Source organism: Hippoglossus stenolepis, chromosome 6, assembly GCF_022539355.2.
Source record: "Hippoglossus stenolepis isolate QCI-W04-F060 chromosome 6, HSTE1.2, whole genome shotgun sequence".
NCBI lineage: Eukaryota > Metazoa > Chordata > Actinopteri > Pleuronectiformes > Pleuronectidae > Hippoglossus > Hippoglossus stenolepis.
In genome coordinates, this window is record NC_061488.1 from 23,235,106 (window position 1) to 23,254,301 (window position 19,196).

Sequence of the window (19,196 nt, forward strand, 5' to 3'; positions counted from 1 at the left end):
GGTTGACACACACCAACTGTATGTAATGTAATGTAACAGTCTTTCTTCCTAAATCACAATCCTTCTACTAATAGCTTCTGCTATTTCACAAAAGACTAAATACCACGTAATACCATGAGATGTCTCAGATGACCCTAACACCTCAGTGTTCTACAGAACACAAGAGGCCAAATCACAGATAATTCTCTGTCAAATGTCTAGTTTATTATAATATGTTCACAAAGAGAAGGTTTTATCGAATTCACCCAAAAGCTGATTTTGGGGTGTTGTGGGGTTAACATGGACGCTGTTGATAATTCTGGAAGCTTGTGCTCAATTAAATGAGCAATCAGCTTAATAGTATTAAGCAGTTTTTAAACAAAGCATTGCAAGCTGCACAGAAATGCCTTTGGTCTGGCATGAAATTCTGCTTCAAGAGGATAAGCCATAAAAACGGGGCAACATACTTGGAACCAACTCTACTGTTCGACTCTAACATGATCAACAAATCTCTGGAGCAATGTGAAGCTGTTTCTCAGTCATTCAAAGACTACAAGTCATCCAAGGACAGAAATCAGTCAGGGCACAGATGATATTATGTTTAAATATAAATAAGGGAGGCAAGTTTCATCACATACTGTGAGCAAGAGTAATTCAACCATTAAATGCACCATTTGAAAGAAATCCTCTTAATTGACAACATTTTGTAAAATGTTGTAGGACAAGTTAAAATATTGTTAACACAATTTAGTATTAACAAATTCCTAATTAATAAATAATAAATTATGATCATTTAACATCAGTTAATAATTACTTTTTATCCACTATCTGTTGATAAAATAAACTAAATTACTGTAAACTAGCTACCAGTCCTATTATCCTACCAGTTAAAAATGCTTCGGCTAACGTGCGTGTGCTGCCTTCACACAAGGGCAGATGGGGCTGGATGTCACTCTCTGTGACGTCCAAAGGCCATACAAAATGGAGAGCAACACAGGACAACTCTAATCTTTAGAGGTGGAGGCCTTTTCCTCTCCAGAATCCCCTGAGGAGGGCATTCGTGAGGTGGAGGACCATGATGTCCTGAGCCCCACCAGGTCAAGGCATTGGCTGCAGGCCCAGTTTCTCCCGAAGCCCATGAAGATCTTTGTAGCTCTTAAATAAAAATATCCAACAAATCAAGAGCGACACACTGCCATCCTGTCCTCTCTGTCCTAACAGGTGTGTGTGTGGGCACTGCCGTAGCCTTAGAGAAAGTGTGTTGTATACGGATGTCCAAAGGTAATGCACTGCTATTCAGTCTGATAATAATTGATATTACTACTCATCCACAATCTGTTCAGTCGGAAAGCTGCTTCCAGATCAGCCTTTAGCAAAATACAATAACAATAGCCAGGTTTAAACCAGTAGAGGGCAATCCCTCTGCATATCTACCTCGCAAAGTGTAAAATCCAAACACTTTGCACTAAAAGTAGAGAATTGGACCTGAACCAAACAACAACATTAGGATGGTTTTCTGCTGTTTTAGGGGTTGAGTGAGCTAGCTACCTAACTGCAGCTGTCATTTATCATACAACTACATTTCCTCAACTGACTGGCAGTAAGGAAAACAAATAAATAAATGAATAAGAAAATTACAGGAAGTCAGAGGAAAATATATAGTTTTTACATATTTCTTTGACACTTCCTATAACTCTTGAACAATCAATATTTCTTGAGTTTTTGACTCATATTTGCAACAGTTATTGTTAACAGCATGTAATCACATTAAAAATGTTAAAAAAATTTAACATTTTACATCAGTGACCACTCTTCTCTCACCAGTACTCCTGCTCCAGAGTCATGTGCTTCTCGTAGACGGGACCCGGCAGCTCCGATTGGCCGGGGAAGATGATGTCATGTTGCAGGATCATGGTTTTGACGAAGTCATTAACCTGTGGCTGCCTAGCAACAGCGTCATCAGAATCTATCCCTCTCAGCAGGCTCGGGCCGAAGCACACGGCCAGGTTGTAGGGCTGCATCATGTTCTCGTCACTGTACTGAGACACACTGGGGAAAACAGGTGCACGATTTACTCTTCAATCTTGGTCTGGGTGTAAACTTTTATGACCAGGGAATATCGCACACTGTGTTATGTCGTAGCTTACTGATTGAGGAAAGCGAAAAGGTAGCGCATCACGATGGGGAGAGGCCGTGGGAAGGTGGAGACAATCGCTTTAATCTGGGCAGCTTTCTCTGCATCTTCCTCAATTTCTGATCATGTTAGAGAGGAAAGAGAAAAGGAGCAAGATGACAAGACGACAAGACAAGTACTTCTGAGGTGAGGGATGGTTTGGCTTAGTTAAATCTGTAACTGTACAATGTAAATTAAAAGAAATTATGAGGAGACTTGAAGAAAGACAGAGATAAGAACAGAGATCAAACAAGACGATGAGATGCACCAGGAAGGAGAGTCAAAGTTGCAGCACCTTGCATCAACAGCACATGCAGCCTGTTTGTAGCGGAGGATTTCATAAACAAGCTTTTCTATGTGTAGAGGCTCACAGAAATTGTAGTAGAGCCACTGTCGCTGCACAAAGCTCCATTAAAATCAGCAAATTTACTCATATGCAAATGAATTTACCCACATCCTACTGTACACAAGGGCGAGAGTGAGCTATTCCGAGATAAGCACCTAGAAGTAAGACAAGTTCTATGAATACCGAAGGAACTGAGAGCAGACATGTGAAAGCGATGCATGATGTGAAGACAGAGACACACAGATGAGGAAGTTACATAAGGGGGGGGGGTCTTACGGACACACTCCAGCAGCTGAGCGTAGCTGTCATACGGGAAGAGAGGAGGCTCCAGACCCCTGAAGTAAAGCTTCAACACACCAGCCACGGAATCCAGGTCACACTCACTGTCTGACAGAGGATCCTCTCCTACAGGGAGTTCAAACACACGGGATGAATTAGCTGTTTTGCCAAAACTGACTTACGTACTGACATATGGTTAAGTTCCTTTTTCATAATGCTAATAATAATAATAATAATAATAATAATAATAATAATAAATTATATTTCCTCGCCCCTTTCTAGACACCCGAGGACACCTTACAATACATCATAAATAAATAGATAAAGAATTATAGTAAAACCAAGCAGATTAGGAGACGAACACACATATGAATGCAACATAACACAAGACTAGTTAAACAATAAGATAAAGGTTAAAATCAGGTTTATGGTATGTGAACACAAGAGTGAAGTAAAACCAAAGGTGTGAGGGATATATACACATATATATTTATATATTATGTACAATTTTTTGTACATAATTTCTTCTATTCTATTCTATATTTTGTATAGTTTGGCTCTTATATTTTTACATCTATCTATCCATCTATCTATCCATCTATCTATATATCTGTCTGCATATAAATAAACACACAGTCTGGTCCATAAGTATTTGGACAGTGACACAATTTTGTAATTGAGTCACTGTACACTACTACAATGGATTTGAAACGAATTAATCAAGATGTGATTGAAGTGTAGATTTTCAACAAAAATATCACTTCAACCTTTCAAGTCATTATTATAAATAGTCCTATTTTCAGAGGCTCAAAAGTAATTGGACAAACTAACATAATTGTAAATACAAGGAATATTTTTAATACTTAGAGAGTAGAAAATCCTTTGCAGTCAATGAGCCTAACCCTCAATTCACCTCTTCACTGTATGAAAAACAGATACATAAGGTAAAATCACTTACCTCTCTCGAATGAATCTCTAATGAGGTTAACCTCCCTCTGTGACCCAGGAACTCTGAATATTCCTTCATGGTGGAGGCCTGACACAGACACACACACACACACACACACACACACACACACACACACACACACACACACACACACACACACACACACACACACACACACACACACACACACACACACACACATTTATATTATGTTAAATGTCAATAGAGGCCTCATACATAAACAAGTACATCCACCCACTCGTTCTTAGGGTCCAAATCGCTCTCTGAGCTCGGCTTAGTGCTACATTATAGAAACTGACTCACCGTGAAGGTTAATGAAACGGATGCAGCTTTCAACCACCACAGGAATCTGCTGCCCAGAGCTCTGGAGAGGGAGAGATGATTGGAGGATAGACGTGTGTTGGAAGGAGAGCGGTGATAGAGACACAAAGAAAGGTGAAGAAAAGGTTGTCATACAGCAGAAAATAGTGTGTAAATGAAGATGCTGGGTGTGGAAAACCGAAAATAAACTGAATTTGTTAACAGGGGAATAACACTGAGCTGTTAAAAATGTTAATGTTTTTTGGTTGATCAATGTGCCAGTGAAAAGTCACAAGAACAACTGAAAATACATTTAACCCTGCGTTTTACATTGTGCTGCTCATCTCAGATTAAGATTATATTTCACCACTGTCAGACGCTCAGCTGTGCAACTCGTTGAGGCCAGAATGTGGGACATGAAGAGTTACATAATAATGACTGTAAAACTACTTGGATCTCTCAAAATGTCGAAATAATCCTTAAATTTTTAACTGTTAAATCCCTTCAAGGTGGCAAGAGCTCCAAATTTCCCAGTAAAAAAGCTACGGCCCTGGTCATTGGCAGCACTACGGCCTGCAGGGGCTCAGTACCTGTGTCCGAGACATTCTCCTCCTTCGTCTGCACCAAGCCAAGCACAGCAGAGTTGAGACAGAGAAAAAAGCAGAGATTAGAAAAAGGGGGAGTGAGAAACAAGGGGGAATAAAGATTTAGAAGCAGTGGGAAGAAGAGGCGCACATTAGCACAGACATACAGACACCACACTCAATAGAGGAGTCGAGAGAGGAGGCAGCAAAGAGGCCAGTTCAGTTTTAATCCCTTTCACAAGAGGGGGAGAGATAAAAAAAGAAGGGAATGGACTGAAAGGAGAGAAAGCCAGCAATAAGCTGTAAGCATGACCATACACATGAAAGCAGCAGTGAGAACTCTGGGGGGGGATGTGTGCCCCCATTCTTCAATATCAGAGTGGAAGGATTTTCCAAACAATTTCCTTTGGAGGCTTGAACGTCAGTGCAGCACAGTGCAGCGAGCAAATAAAGAGGCTGCGTTCCTTTTCATTATTATTATCATTTGCATGTGTATTTGAGAGAGCGTGTTACCTGTATGTAGGAGAGCATGTCTGTGGTGAAGAGTGTGTGGCAGAATTGGGAAACAGGTCTGGACTTCCAAACACGCACTGACCGAGCACATTGCATTCTGGGAAATATAATAATAAATCAATTGCATGATGCCATTTCACATGTGGGTATTATTACTTGAGATCTTCTGATGTTGCCTAATTGCTATGATGATTTACAATTTCAGTATTTTAACCCTCCCCGCAAAGAATCTCCTTCCTCTTCATATTGTCCTCTCTGCTTTCTCCATGTCTCTACGCCTCTCTCAGTCACGGTCAAATGTGTAAATACTTTGCTTACCTGGAAGGGTCACTGTCGACGGCCTCCGCTGGTGGAAGGAGACAGAAAAACAAGTGAAATAGTTTTGTTTGGTTGAGGGTCTTGGTGCAAGGGAATGTGCAGCAACGTAAAAGGAGAACTTCACAGATTTGTCGCATTGTTAATGTGCGCTGCCCCTTCTCCCTCATGTGTTTTATCTGTCTGTTGAGATGTCAAACAGGATGTGTGGGAGCTCACAGCCGATTGGACACCGCCTAGAGACCTGTCTGGAGGTGCAGTCCCTGTCCTGCCTGCTGTCAGACCTGATTGGAGCAGCTCCCAGTCGGGCTCTCCAATCAGGATCTTCACACAAGGCGCACCACGTCATTCAGGACCACTGATCTATGCAGCTCGCCAGCGGGCTTAGAGGGAGATATTTGTTAACTAATCTTTGATCATGCACTTTATGATACAAAACAAGTGTGAAAATCTATTTGGGGACTGGTCCAGGTTTAGTTGTATTGTTGATATCGCTCTCACTTTGTTTTTAGTAGATAGGTTTTTGTTTTCACTAGTTTTTTTGTTTTTAGGTATCTAGTTTCTTACTCTGCTTTTTGTCCACTTTTTGTTATATATTCATTTCTTTGTTTAAACAGCATCCACACACCCTGTCCCCCTGCTTTGGTTAAAGCATCCGTTTGTATTCAATTACTCCAACCTTCATAATAAATAACCTTTAATTTGACCAATAACAACTGGTTTTCTGTTGCTTCCAACCCCTCATGAGCTGGGTCGTGACACACATGAAACTCTGTGTGCAGCTCTCGGGGGCTACCACTGCATACATGACAAAAAACCTTGTGCGCCTCCAGGGGAGCTGTGTGAAGTCTTAAAAAATAACTATTATTATTATAAGTCCGGAATAAATGACTCTGTAGCCGGCTCCTTATCTCTGCTTGAAGCACACTGAGGTTAATGTTGGATCAGTGAAGTGGTCTTTTCAACTTTGGTCGGTAGTCGGTCTCACAAGTGGCATCATTTGTAAAAGTGCTCTGAATCTCTTCGCAGATTCAGCCAGTGACAGTATAATGGTGCGTGTAAGCATTACAGGAAACACTCTTACCCATCCTCTGACACTACCTTTCTGTATGGCATCTTGTAGAAGGTCATGTTTGGCTTGAAGTTTGGAGGTCAGAGAACTGCTGGTGAGGAACTCCTTCACTTTCTAAGATTAAAAAAAACAACAACATACAAATGCTGTATATATTAAGTAAATCAATAACAATTGGATCCCTGTGCGGGGGGAGTAGCTCCTGAGACATCATTTAGAATACGCCATTCAAATTCTCCTCAGGAAACCTGGAACAATTACAATACCTCACTAAGGCTAAAAGCATAATAATAAAGTAATCAGTTAAAGAATATTTAATTCTAATTGAGAGATCCGATCAAAAGTGTTCAGCTCTAGGTTCATCTGTTCACACCGGGCAATAAAATGCGTCCTGAATGTGTCTCCTGAGACCACTTGTGGTTAGATCGCACTTCCCTGCACTATTGCTTTTCTGTCTTTTGTGTTCGTGAAGACCAAATGATATTGTTTTTACCCAGTCTGAGTTTACAGATGTGTCCGACGACAAAGCTTGTGTGTGTGTCGGCATGAGGGATAGAGAGAGAGAGAGAGAAAGAGAGTGAGAAAGAGAGTGTGCGTTGCCAGGAGGGGCTGAATATATGAATGAGCTACAGACCTACTATGAATAGGGATAAGAAATAAGCATGCAGTGGTCAGTGCTGATATTGTGTCGGTGGCAACAAATAAATCAACATATTGACACTAAGAAGAATAAAAATATGTTCAGTTCCTGGTGAAATTGTAGCGGGTCAGACACGTCAGCTGAGTAGGCGGTCCTTCATTTGTGTTCACACTAGGTGAATGTGGCCACATGCGTCCCAGCCCACCTCTGAATGTGGTCCAAGTGATCAGATCTCAGGATGCGTTCAGACCTGTACTATGCGCTGACCACTTCTAACTGGATCTCTCAGGATGAATGCTAATAACAGGGCCTATATTTAGCCAATAATTGTTTTGATATAGAGTTTAGTGACAGTACATCAGACTTAGAAAAGGATTGACCAGCCCCCAGCATTAACTCACTGTAAAATAGTAGGTCTCTGTCTCCTGCTGATTGGCTCGACGCTTGGCAAGGGTAAGCTTTGGAGCTGTGCTTCCCCCGGGGGGCTCGCTTGATAGGCTGCTGGGCACATCGGGGGAGGGGTTACAGTCGCTGTCACACATAACGTCCAGCAGGGCTGTGAGCGTGGCTTTGAGTGTTTTACTGATCTGAGAACGGGAAACAAATGTTGAAGTTGTTGATTCAGTTAATTCAGATGTTTTCTCAAAGCAAGTTTTTTAAATTTGATTTAGGTGGTAATAATTCGCTGACCTCCTCTGTTTCCAAGGTAACAGCAGCGAGTCGAGACTGAAGCTGCTGGAATCTGGTCTCCAGCTCGTACCTCACCTGGCTCTCCGCACTCACCTCACACACCTGGAATGCACAAATGAAACATTTAACATCCAGAAAAACCTTCAGGAAAAATACTGATGCTAGCAGCCTCCATTATCTGTAGCTAGTTAGCCAAATATAAATCTAACTCTGTGAGCAATTGGTTGAAAAATGCTGTTTCCAGCCAACTTTTTAAAAAGGCATTTGACATGAAACATGAAATATTGTTAAAATACTGAGGCTAAAGCTACATGTCCCAAGCAAAAATAAGCTTAATTGTTAGTATTTTCAAATGCAGATTTCATTTTGATGTGAAGTCTTTGATGATGATACAGAGGATTTTTTCTCTTTATTCAGTAGAATGGTCTTTCAGTTGGGGAGCAGAACTCATAGATTTCCTGTTCAGATTTTGCAGTGCTCTCACTCAAATATACTCTGCGTGATTACATTTCCTGCTCCCCAGCATGAACTCTTCTCATCGCTCTCATTCTGCTTCTGTGCACACGGGAAATGTTGCTCTCGGATTTCTCCATTGCTCTTGAATTTGTTCTTTTGCACTTGGATTTTTTTGTGCAACAACTGTGTGTTCTGTCTACTTATAGTATGTTTACAACAGGGATCAGAGAGAAACAGCATTTCAATCCCCCATGTCCTGTACATATGACACAATTGACTATAAAGTTGATTTTGACTTGACTTTGACAATAGTAAAAGTAACCAAAACGAGGGCGGGGCAATTTCATTTGTCATCACCGACCTAGCATTCTGAAATTTGACGGACTTGCTGCTTGTAAAATGATCAGATATGTAGTAACAAACCAAAATGGTGTCAACGACGCGTGTTTGCCTTAACAATGGGATGCAATACCTGTGAATGTCATGAAAAGTTACTCCCACACGCAAAGTGTTTTCACCTGGTCTCCCTCGTGTGGGTGGTAGTTGAATCTGAATGGGAGACAGAAGGCGGAGTCGTGTTGCTGTAGTAACGCATCTCTGTCTCCCCCCTGGTCCAGGGAGGTCACAGCGGCCTCCAACTGCTTCAGCCCCGTCTCCTCCGTCTTCTGGATGCGCCACCTGCTGGCCAGGTAGCACTTCATCACCCTCTCCACAGCCAGATGGAAACCGAGGTCGCAGCACTGCCAAGAGGGAAAGAGGAAGAGGAGGATAGAAGGAAGGAGGAAAAGAGAGGTGTGCAGGCAATCATAGAGTAGTAAAAATATAGTATAGGGAAGGTGAGGAAAAAGTTTAAAAAATGATGGTGTGGGAATAAAGAAGGGAGGGAGAGAGGGGGCTTTTATTTTTTGACATGGGGTCCTTGAGAAATCAATACGGTTCCAGTCTTACCCCTGTAAAATCTCAAGCCTTTCTTCAGGAAAGAACGACACAAAAAGATAACTCACACACAATCGCACAAGTCAAATTACATGTTTCTTACATCTATGAGAGTGCTCACGTCCTGCAGGTAGTATTTGTTCATGGCTGCATTGGCTGCTGAGAGATTCAGAAGGTAATCGTTACGGGCCTTGGTACACTTCAGCTGGTTCTCCTGCACTCGGCCGTGCCTCTGCATGCACACACACACACGCACACACACACACACACACATACACACACGCACGCACACGGTAAGAGAAGATGACATACACTCAAACACTAAACCATGTGCTGATATAATACAACAAATTACAATATCATGTGCCCACGGCCGTCACATATTCATTAACATATGTTTAAATAGGAGGTGTTTTCACTATTTTAGTTTATACTAAGTTTATACACCTCAACACACTCCGACACAGCAACAACAGGAAATGGTTGGTTAATCTTTGAAAAACTGACTTCCTGTCACCTACTCTTTTTCACACCCACAAACGTGACCTCACCTTCTCCATTAATCTCTCCATCTTCTTGACGGAGCTCCGCCTCTGTCCCCCTGATTGGCCGGGGCCAAGGTCAGCCGACTTGCCTGTGTGTCTCTCCTCCAATCGCTCGGCTTCTTTCAGCTTCCCCTCAGCTATCATTGAGTCGGTGTGGTACTGGTTATACGTCTTCGTAGCCTTTTATCAGCACACGGGTCACAGATAGCACAAACTCCACGTTAGCATTACTGTCACAGCATTAATATTGAATTTTGCACAGTTGCATAGAGGACAGTAAAATAAAGCTCTCACCGTCTGGAGTTCAGTTGTGACCTTTAGCAACTCATCCTGCATCTGGATTCCCACTTCTTTGCTCTGACATTTACAAAAGTAAATGTTAGTCATTTTAAGGAATAGTTTGACATTTTTGACAAATACTTAATTTTCTTGCTGAGAGTTAGTTGAGAAGATTGACATCCCTGCAGGGTTTTTCCTGCATAGAGAATTGCGAGGCGGCTGTCTCAGTAAAATTTTGTGCCAGCTCTGCCTCCCAACAATATTCTAGTACAGGAAACCGCTTATAGTGTTATAATGTTTTACCCTGGTCAAATCTGTCACTATAAGCAGTTAATTACTTTAGATGAATTGTGTAGCTTCTATATGATAGTCCCAGAACTGAGGGAAAGGTATCAGCACCCACACACACACCCACACACACACACACACACACACACACACACACACACACACACACACACACACACACACACACACAGACTGACTCCGCTGCTCACTTCTCTCTCTCTGTCTCTCTCTCTCTCGCTGACACACAGTCAACCTGTCCCGACACTCGCAGTGTGCAGCTCGAATGATAGAGACAAAGAGGAAAGCAGTAAAAACTCTAAAAACTGTAAAAAAAATACTTTTTTAAGGTCCAAACATGTATGAAAAGAGGCCAAAATTAACTCTGTAAGCAGACTTGGTGGAGCTGTGCATGGCTCCTTAGGTGTCTGCCCCAGGCCCTTGAACTCTGCAACGGAAATGTTCCACTTTTTGAAGTATCCTCAAATGCGTAATATCACTAAACTCTACACAACCTTAGCCAAAAGGTTATGTAAGTAAATAGACCACAATAAATGATAAAAAGTTATTGTCATGTTTTACTTTTTATACTCACAAAACATATTGCTTCAAAAGATTTCTAAATATAAAAACATAGAACAATTTTTTTTTTTCATATTTGGAGTACAAACATCGTTCTTTGCATCCAAAGCTTGGCAAGAAAGCAAATAAGCATATTTCGTAATATGTGAACTTTCACTTTGTTCTGCTACTTTTCAAGAAGAGTTTCTTGTGTAAAACTTATAATAATACACATTATAATACACAATGTCATTTGTATTGCTACTTTGAATGATTATACAGCACTACTTGCATGGTCATAATAACAGTGATTTTAGAGAAACTACTAAATGTTTCTAGCTTATTGGCGTCAGGCCCAACAACACATCCAAAATGATTGTAGAGGCTAAATCAAAATTCGGCTCACTCTTCTTCTCTGAGAAGGTTCAGACAGTCAGTGTCTGACAACCAGTCGTTTGAGCAACATGGTTGTGTGTACTCTTTTAAAATGAATGAGACAGCAACTGCCGCTGTGGCACCAAGACAGATAACAGCACAAATACATGATTGTGAAGAGTTTCATTGTGTTCCGTATGTGTCAACTAAAAGAGCTTGATTGGTGAGTGTGTTCATCTTTCAAGGTTTCCAACTAACAACTGGATTCATATAAACATTGTGTTGTATCAGAAAATGAATCTGGCAGCTCTGAAATCTTTATGATGATGTCATAAAGTCTTCATACAAGAGATACTGACTGTTCTTAGAAAACTAACTGAAGTCCAAGTTCAACTTATTTCTTTGACATTTACATCTCACATACATTCTGGTATCTTCTGTACCTGGGTAATTTGTCAGTTGCAGCAGATTTGTCTGTCTAATACAAACAATTGATACTTTTTTTTATACAGACAATTCAACTTTATTACCAATCAATACTTTATTTAACTGACACATTTTGAGATGGGGTTTGGTCATAGACTGTATATGACAATGACAGCTCCCAAAAGAGAAGCCAAATCATCTCAATCGCCACCTGGTGGCTGGCTGCAGTATAGGTCATAAAGCCCACCTCCTCCATGTTGGCAGATGGGACAAGGCCCAAACTAATGGGGCATTCACACCAAATGCACAGCAAATGTTTGCGTCATGTTACTTGCACGATTCACGCCCCAGGATCATTTGTGTTTACTCGCATCAGCAACGCAAGAAAACAGCACATGAATATTTGCCTGTACTGGTCGAAGTTTCTACAGTTGTTGCTTTGCACCTGTTATGGAAATGCCAGAGACGCCAGCGTCGTTGTGTGTATCTGTGGAGTTGTATCTGGATGACTGCCGTTTCTGTCCATTGGCATCTGGCAAATGTTTGGTTCGATTTCAAATATTTCAGCAACAGCAATAGATTTACCTTAAAGATGGTTTCTGTCATTTTCTTATCACACTGACATATGTTCGATGCTTATGCCGCATCAGAAAGACAGTGATGAAAGAAAAAGATCATATCATATATTAAACTCACAGAGAGCAGAATGAAAGCGAGGAGTCTCTGACTAATGATTTGAATCTTTTGCTGTCAGGGGGCAGGTCTACTGAGACGCTAGTGTTGTTGTCACTCTGAATCAGCAAATATGCTGCTTTAAGCTTCAACAACAGTTGTGCCACATTTGCATATCTCAGCACTGAACACAGTCAGTGATGTTACAAAGGGAGGATGACAGGAGGATGTGATCCTAGGATAGCAATGACAAGAAGAAGTGTGTATGCATTATACACACTTACTGTATACACACACTGAAGTTACCAGCAAAACTCTCCCCATTGTACTATCTGTGTGTTAGTGTGTGTTTCTGCATCCACGTGTCTTAACACACACACACACACACACTCACCCTCTTGTGCAGACGGTGTGTGTCCTCCGTACTGTGTGCCAGTCTCTGTGTGAGTGTGTTGCAGCAGGTGTCACCCAGTGCTGCATGTTCCCGACTCTCCAGACGAGTCTGAGTCAGCAAAACAGACCAGACCTGACACACAGACTGACCCCACTGCTCCTTCCTGGAGAACAAAACAAACACCCTCACTGAGACACGGCAACACTTCACAATCATCCGAGAGAGGGGAAAAACGTTTACTTCTTCGTCTTGTGGGTGAACCTCTCTGTGAGTTTGTCGAGGGCGCGTGCATATTCGGCCTCAATGTCGCCTCGACGCCGGAGAAACTCGGAGAGGTCTGAGAGCTGCTGCTGCTTCACCTCCACCTGAGAGTCTAAAATCTTGATCTGGTCTGTCAGCTGAGCCCGGAGGTCTGTAACACACAGGGTGAGGCGGTCAGGGAGGAAGAGGAAGACAGAGAGGGAGAGGAAGACAGAGAGTAAACAGAGGACAGACATTTAAGTAAATACATGTTTTAACCTGGACACACACATGGAAACAGAGAGGGGACATGAGAACACACAAACATCAGATGTTGTTCCTGTTTGAGGTGAACGCAGTACTTTGGAGCTGAAGGTTTTATTTGTCATATGAAAGTTAACACAGGGTCAACGGCACTATGGAAAGTGTTGGACGAGAAGGACAGGTCCGCTCAGCAATGCAATAAGAGCAACGTCACAGAGAACAGAAAGTAGGAAAAAGTGTGAAGATAGAATTTATCAATCCAAAATAAAGGAAATTCTCGTGCCAGTTTGCTCCACATTACGGTAAAACAATATTCAATGGAATACAGAGAATAAACTATTAAGTCTAAACATTATGAGTAAAAATAAAAATATAAAGTGTATACAGATTATTTGAAAAAGTAATAAGTAATTTTAATATATTTAAATGAAGTAAAAGCCCAATTTAAATAATCAAATACAATATTATATAGCTACATTGGAGGATGCAAGTGTAAAACCAAAGTCTACACTGTACATGTATATGTACATATAAGTTATTGTACTTTTTCCAGAGGTGAGTTAACAAACAGGCAGGTAGCAGATGTGCACAGGATTGCTGGACGTGAATTAGGAGTCTGGTGGCCTGGTGATAAAAATGATATTAATTGTAATTTATCACATTCATCTTTTCAATGAAGGTCCTTTCTCCATCCACACTTAGTGCCAGTTCCAGTAAAAGAGATTCATACAGTTTTATAGAAGTCACCTTGCTGACAGTTTAAGGTGAAGATAAACCATCTTTTACTACTTCAATTAAATGCATTAGAGTCTGGAAAATTGTCAAACTCTCCGCTGTAAATAACCATCATCATTTGGTGCATCATAATTATATAATACATACACAGAGAATATTTGACTCTCCAGACTTCACATCAATTGAAGTTGTTGGCATCCTCACAGAGCAAATGACCTTCCAGTGGTTATAGTAAGCACATCTCGTCACAGTGTAATACACACTGGAATACCAAGAGGTTTTGGAAAGTGATAAAAACAGGTGTAGATACAGTAAGAAAAGAATATTCTCTACTGTTCTCCTGCTAAATGATGATAAATAATATTGTTGTCCTACTCCACTCACTCGACTTGCACTTGGGCACTCGAGCATTGACTGCATTAAACTCTTGTGTGCACCAACCTTCATGCAGACTTACAGTCCGTAACATTCTGCACTCTGCTTTCATGGATTTAACATCAATTTAATCTTAATGTGTTGGGATAATTTTATATCATCACTGATTCATATCTTTTACATTTTTACAATAATCTCCTTTAATATTTACACCAGTAAACTGTCCTTTAAAAAAAAAAAAGCTTGTGCAATGAGTCAGGTGAAACAGGAAGCCCCACAGGTGGGGGCAGGAAATAACAACCACAGAAGGGTCCGTAGCGAGAAAGAAAAGTTGTGGCTCAGCAGATTAGGTCATTTGCACATCGCTCAATTTTTGCACAACATTTCAATTTAAAGTCACACCACTAAAAAATAACCAATCCGATTCAAAATATATTTTTAAACCATAAAAAAAAAAAAAAAATCCAATTTTAAATGTAATGCTACACCATTAAAAAATAACCAATTAGATTGTACAGTGTATGTACACATGTATATTTGTGTAAAGTATACATCTAACCATGTTTTTTGGAAAGTCAGGATGTGTATAGTGCTCACTGAGGAGCAGTTCATTCACTCAGTAATTTAACTACTTACATAGGATCCATTTACAAAATATTTAACAATGTTATTTCTAATCACAAATTTGATTAGAAAAATCTCCCTTACTACAGGATTGAATAAAATGCAGTCCATCCGTGGGAGTGATGGATTGTGTTTACAGAGTAATGTGACCGCAGTGTGTGGATTATTACAGAATGATTACAAACACACATGTACTGTAAATATATAATATAACCTTATGACACAGACAAATCCTTGTAAACACACACAACTAAAACAGTAGCGTGGCCCCACGATACACTTTGATTTGAGAAGCCTACTACAAACACCACATTCCCAAATAACACCGCCTTCGCTTTGCTCTCTCACCTCTCTCTTTTTATTTTATTTTCTTACCCACTCTCAGCTGTCTTTTTGTTTTTTATTCCTCCCCCTCTCCTCCCCCTGCCAAACGGCTCGGACCATTCTATCTCTCCCTTCTTTACTCTTTTTCTCCGTCTCTGTGTGAGTACACTGCCCTGGGCTGACTGGATGTGAGGAGACAGCATCGCTAATACTGACTATAAATACACCCTTGTAGTACAGTACAGGGAGGCAGCCCGCCACAGCATGCACACTCCAAAACACAGCACATGATACAAACACACACACGCACACAGCTGTTGTCATGTAAAAACCTTGGAATGCCAGCACTGGTCATATGTCCATACTTTGATTCAAGTCTCAATGGCTGATAAGATTTTCTGACCTATCGACAGAGGGAAACTCTTTCCATGCTGTCATCGAGCTGCAGGCAGAGGTGATTCTATCAGGTCCTGACAACATTGGAATTTTTTCAGCACATATGTGAACGCACAAAAGCATTCAGAGAGAGAGAGCGAGTGTACGGCTGGATGACTGTGCTGAGCAACTGCACACATTCACGCATGAATGCACATGTGCTCTGCTGTCTTACATGCATTTGTCCCCGCAAGCAAGTGCACGTGCGCGCACAGAGGTGTGATAAAGGGCTCAGACATACACAGAGGCAAGCACACACACACACACACACACACACACACACACACACACACACAGTGACTTACCTTTCATCTGCAATTCATACTCGGCCAGACTCCCCTTCTCCCTCCTCAGCTTTACATGTGATGTCATCATCTTTGACCCCTTGACTCTCCTCTGTCACTGAGACTTTATTTCCTGAACCCTGATTCTTCTCGTATCCCTGTGGTCCCCCCTCCTGACGCCCTTCAAGCTCAGCGTCCGCTCTGGCTCTGCAGTCTTTGACCTTTCACCCCTGACCCCTTGGCCTTGCTGCTCTACAAATGCATGCAGCGCATCGGCATCAGTGTCGATCGGCTGCACTCGGCAGGGATGTCATTCGGGTCGATGTGCGTCCATGGAATCCCCTGGGTTTCTAGTGTGAATGCTGATCCATAGGTGAACTGGCCTGTGCAGCAGAAAATGGAAAAACAGAGCAAATTGTAAGATAATGGTGAGAAAGGAAAAGGATGCCAGGATCAGAGGAAGAAAGAGCCAGAAGCAGAGGACAAATGAGGCCAGAGCAATAAGACAGAGAGGGGCGGTGACACCAGAAGGGAGATTTAATAGGAGGGACATTGAGTCGGAGGCAGAGCGCAGAATGGACGGTAAGAGGCCAGAGTGATGGGGAGGTGAGAGAAGAGCGATGAAGGGTGGGGGATGGGAAGATGAGAGGTGATGAGTAACAGCAGTAATGAAGGACATTCGGTGCCTTGAGGTCGGGGGTCGGGGATGTATATAAAGGTAATGGTCAAATACACAAGCAAACATCTCCAATATTTTCTTTTTAAACACACAGTACAAAGCTTAATGAGATTTCCAAAGGAAAAAGGTCAAAGAGTGACTGTACGATGTCGTAAATGCTGTGGAGAACCATCACACTGACCTGTGATCTAATCTCTCTCACCACTCACAGCGTGTTCATGCATTAGCAATTACTCTCTCAGCATGTAACCTTTACTGTTTACATAGGCTAAGGAGAACGCCCACACAACAAAGTCAGTAAAACTGCCATGAGAAGTATGATTCAGTTGATTCTGCTCTTCCACCAAAGTGAAACAGCTGCTGGTTCAGGGCTGGTTCTGCTTTAAAATATCAGTTTGCTTTTCACTGTGTACATCTCTGATTTCCCAACATCACTTACCCTGTCCCAATTCAACCCTTAGCCCTGCCACTTGGCCCTACCCCTTTGTTTTGCATGTGGCCCGTAAAGGAGTAGTGTTGTCCTATTTGTCTGTGTAATGTAGGTGTAGTGGGCATCTTGCCCTTCAAACACCCCTTCATTATGTATTCAGGGCCCCTCTACAAACGAAGGGGTAGACGGAAATTCTCTATGGGCTCTAATGCCTTACGAACGGACAAAGCAAATCAACATGGTGACCGCTGCGGATAAAATGGTCATTAATGTAAGTATGAAATCTTGCAAAATAACCATGAACATTTTTCAAATTTACCTCAACATCTTATTTTAACCCAGTAGCAAATGCTCGAAACATGCAAGTAAACAGTCTGAGTGAGAGTAATGAGTAACGCTCGCTACTCCCGTGTCCTGTATACGAAGATTGGAAAAAAAACTTCTCCGCTCATGTTATAAAGTTTTCAGTGGGGGGCAGAAGTTTCTATAGATAGGACTAATGTTGGTTGATAACGGTTACTAATATAATAATGTCAGTTGATATTGTTTGTCACTGTAATATTGTTGGTTGCCTGCTGATGAGTCCCAGTTCCCTGTTTGGAGGGGGACACTCCCAGCAAAGGGCATTTCATAGGGGTAGGGCCAAGGGAGAGGAATTGGGACAGAGCCTTAATTGCACCGACTTCAAGAACATAATCAACAATGGTGGACTACAGAATCTGTTTTCATGTGTTGCTCCTGGCTCTGCAAACCTACACTGGCATTCAAACGGGAGATCAGGAACATCACTTTTGAACTGCGTCGGACTGGTTGTTATAATGAAAATCATAATCTTCAGTTGTGCCGTGGCGTCATCAGGTGTTTCAGTCTTTTAATCGCAATAACGTTTAAAAGCCGAACCTGAGGGTACGCTTAGCCTTAGCCTTTAGCTAGCATACACTATGATGTTAAATCATAGCTACGTTGCAGTTTAATACGTTTGTCCTCCTGTAAGGTAATGTTTTTTTAATCTTATGTGTCCTTGTTATCACCATGTTAGAACAAGTGAATATTATTGTGCACCCAAGCTCAAACATGCTGAATGCACATGAAGTCAGGGCTTTTCTCGCCACACAAACAAATAACTGTTATGTGAGTAAATCATAAATATAAGTTGACTCCACGTCCTATACCTGTATATATTTGTTATCATTATATCACAGGAGCTATGTACATTTCTGTATCAGTATTCCACTAAATCACTTTAATTGTTAAGACATGCTCATGTATTTGCATCATCTCAATTTAGTCACCCTTACTCAAAACAGAAATAATGCATAATTCATTTGAAATTGACCTAGAAGTTTAAATTATATTCACTTAAGCAGTAGACTGCACTGTGATTTACCTTAAAACAATTTTTTTACCACGGACATATAGTAACATCTGACTTGCGACTCGTAGTTTTTGTCTGAGGTCTTGTACCTCTTGTATGGTCAGAAGATGTTTTCTAAGAAGAAGAAGATGTCTATCATTTAGTCAGATGCTTATCGAGTTCTAGAGGCCGTGTGACTGCATACTCAGTCATATGTGCTCAGGGCTCTGCAAGCTGATGAGAAGACGCATCCGTCCACGTTCCAAGCGAAATAACAGAAAGAGCTTTAGTTTCCAAAGCGTTCTGAGTTCAGTCAGAGCTCAATGACAATGAGCTGAACACAAAGGTACAGTACACAAGGTCAATGCTTCTATTGCTAGTTAGCTTACTGCTAAAAATACTCTACTGGCTGTTCGGAGTGAATCAACATGAGCTACTGTCAGCCTAATTCTTTTCAAAAAGCACATTCACTGGGCAAAATAAGAATAATAAAATAGTCAATGGTTCGCATTACATGCTCACAATAAAAGTCATCATCATTTTATCTGCCAATCATATTGACTGAAATGTTCGTCTTTTTATCTTTGACTTTCAACCAAAACCAAATCTTTCTTAGACGACTGGCAACGCCATCTTTGAATTGGGACCTTTTCAAGTTTTGA

The 19,196-nt window shown here is 41.3% G+C and overlaps 1 protein-coding gene across 3 annotated transcripts in view; it reads right to left on the bottom strand.

Moving 5' to 3' along the window:
- The window catches only part of arhgap4b (Rho GTPase activating protein 4b), a 34,812-nt gene that overhangs the window by 8,172 nt on the left and 7,444 nt on the right, over nucleotides 1-19,196 (bottom strand). Inside the window, exons 2-19 of one of the 3 annotated variants that reach the window (XM_035158106.2) lie at nucleotides 16,093-16,454; nucleotides 13,031-13,202; nucleotides 12,791-12,953; nucleotides 10,093-10,155; nucleotides 9,805-9,978; nucleotides 9,357-9,485; nucleotides 8,836-9,057; nucleotides 7,862-7,963; nucleotides 7,573-7,758; nucleotides 6,544-6,645; nucleotides 5,463-5,490; nucleotides 5,145-5,241; nucleotides 4,638-4,665; nucleotides 4,051-4,111; nucleotides 3,736-3,813; nucleotides 2,775-2,903; nucleotides 2,127-2,232; nucleotides 1,801-2,028 (exon numbers count right to left, since the gene is read on the bottom strand). In XM_035158106.2, coding sequence (XP_035013997.1) covers nucleotides 1,801-2,028; nucleotides 2,127-2,232; nucleotides 2,775-2,903; nucleotides 3,736-3,813; nucleotides 4,051-4,111; nucleotides 4,638-4,665; nucleotides 5,145-5,241; nucleotides 5,463-5,490; nucleotides 6,544-6,645; nucleotides 7,573-7,758; nucleotides 7,862-7,963; nucleotides 8,836-9,057; nucleotides 9,357-9,485; nucleotides 9,805-9,978; nucleotides 10,093-10,155; nucleotides 12,791-12,953; nucleotides 13,031-13,202; nucleotides 16,093-16,162 — 2,138 coding nt within the window. In that variant the 5' untranslated portion in view covers nucleotides 16,163-16,454. The remainder of the gene's footprint in view (nucleotides 1-1,800; nucleotides 2,029-2,126; nucleotides 2,233-2,774; nucleotides 2,904-3,735; nucleotides 3,814-4,050; nucleotides 4,112-4,637; nucleotides 4,666-5,144; nucleotides 5,242-5,462; nucleotides 5,491-6,543; nucleotides 6,646-7,572; nucleotides 7,759-7,861; nucleotides 7,964-8,835; nucleotides 9,058-9,356; nucleotides 9,486-9,804; nucleotides 9,979-10,092; nucleotides 10,156-12,790; nucleotides 12,954-13,030; nucleotides 13,203-16,092; nucleotides 16,455-19,196) is intronic. The other 2 variants (XM_035158108.2, XM_035158107.2) reach the window with 2 other exon arrangements.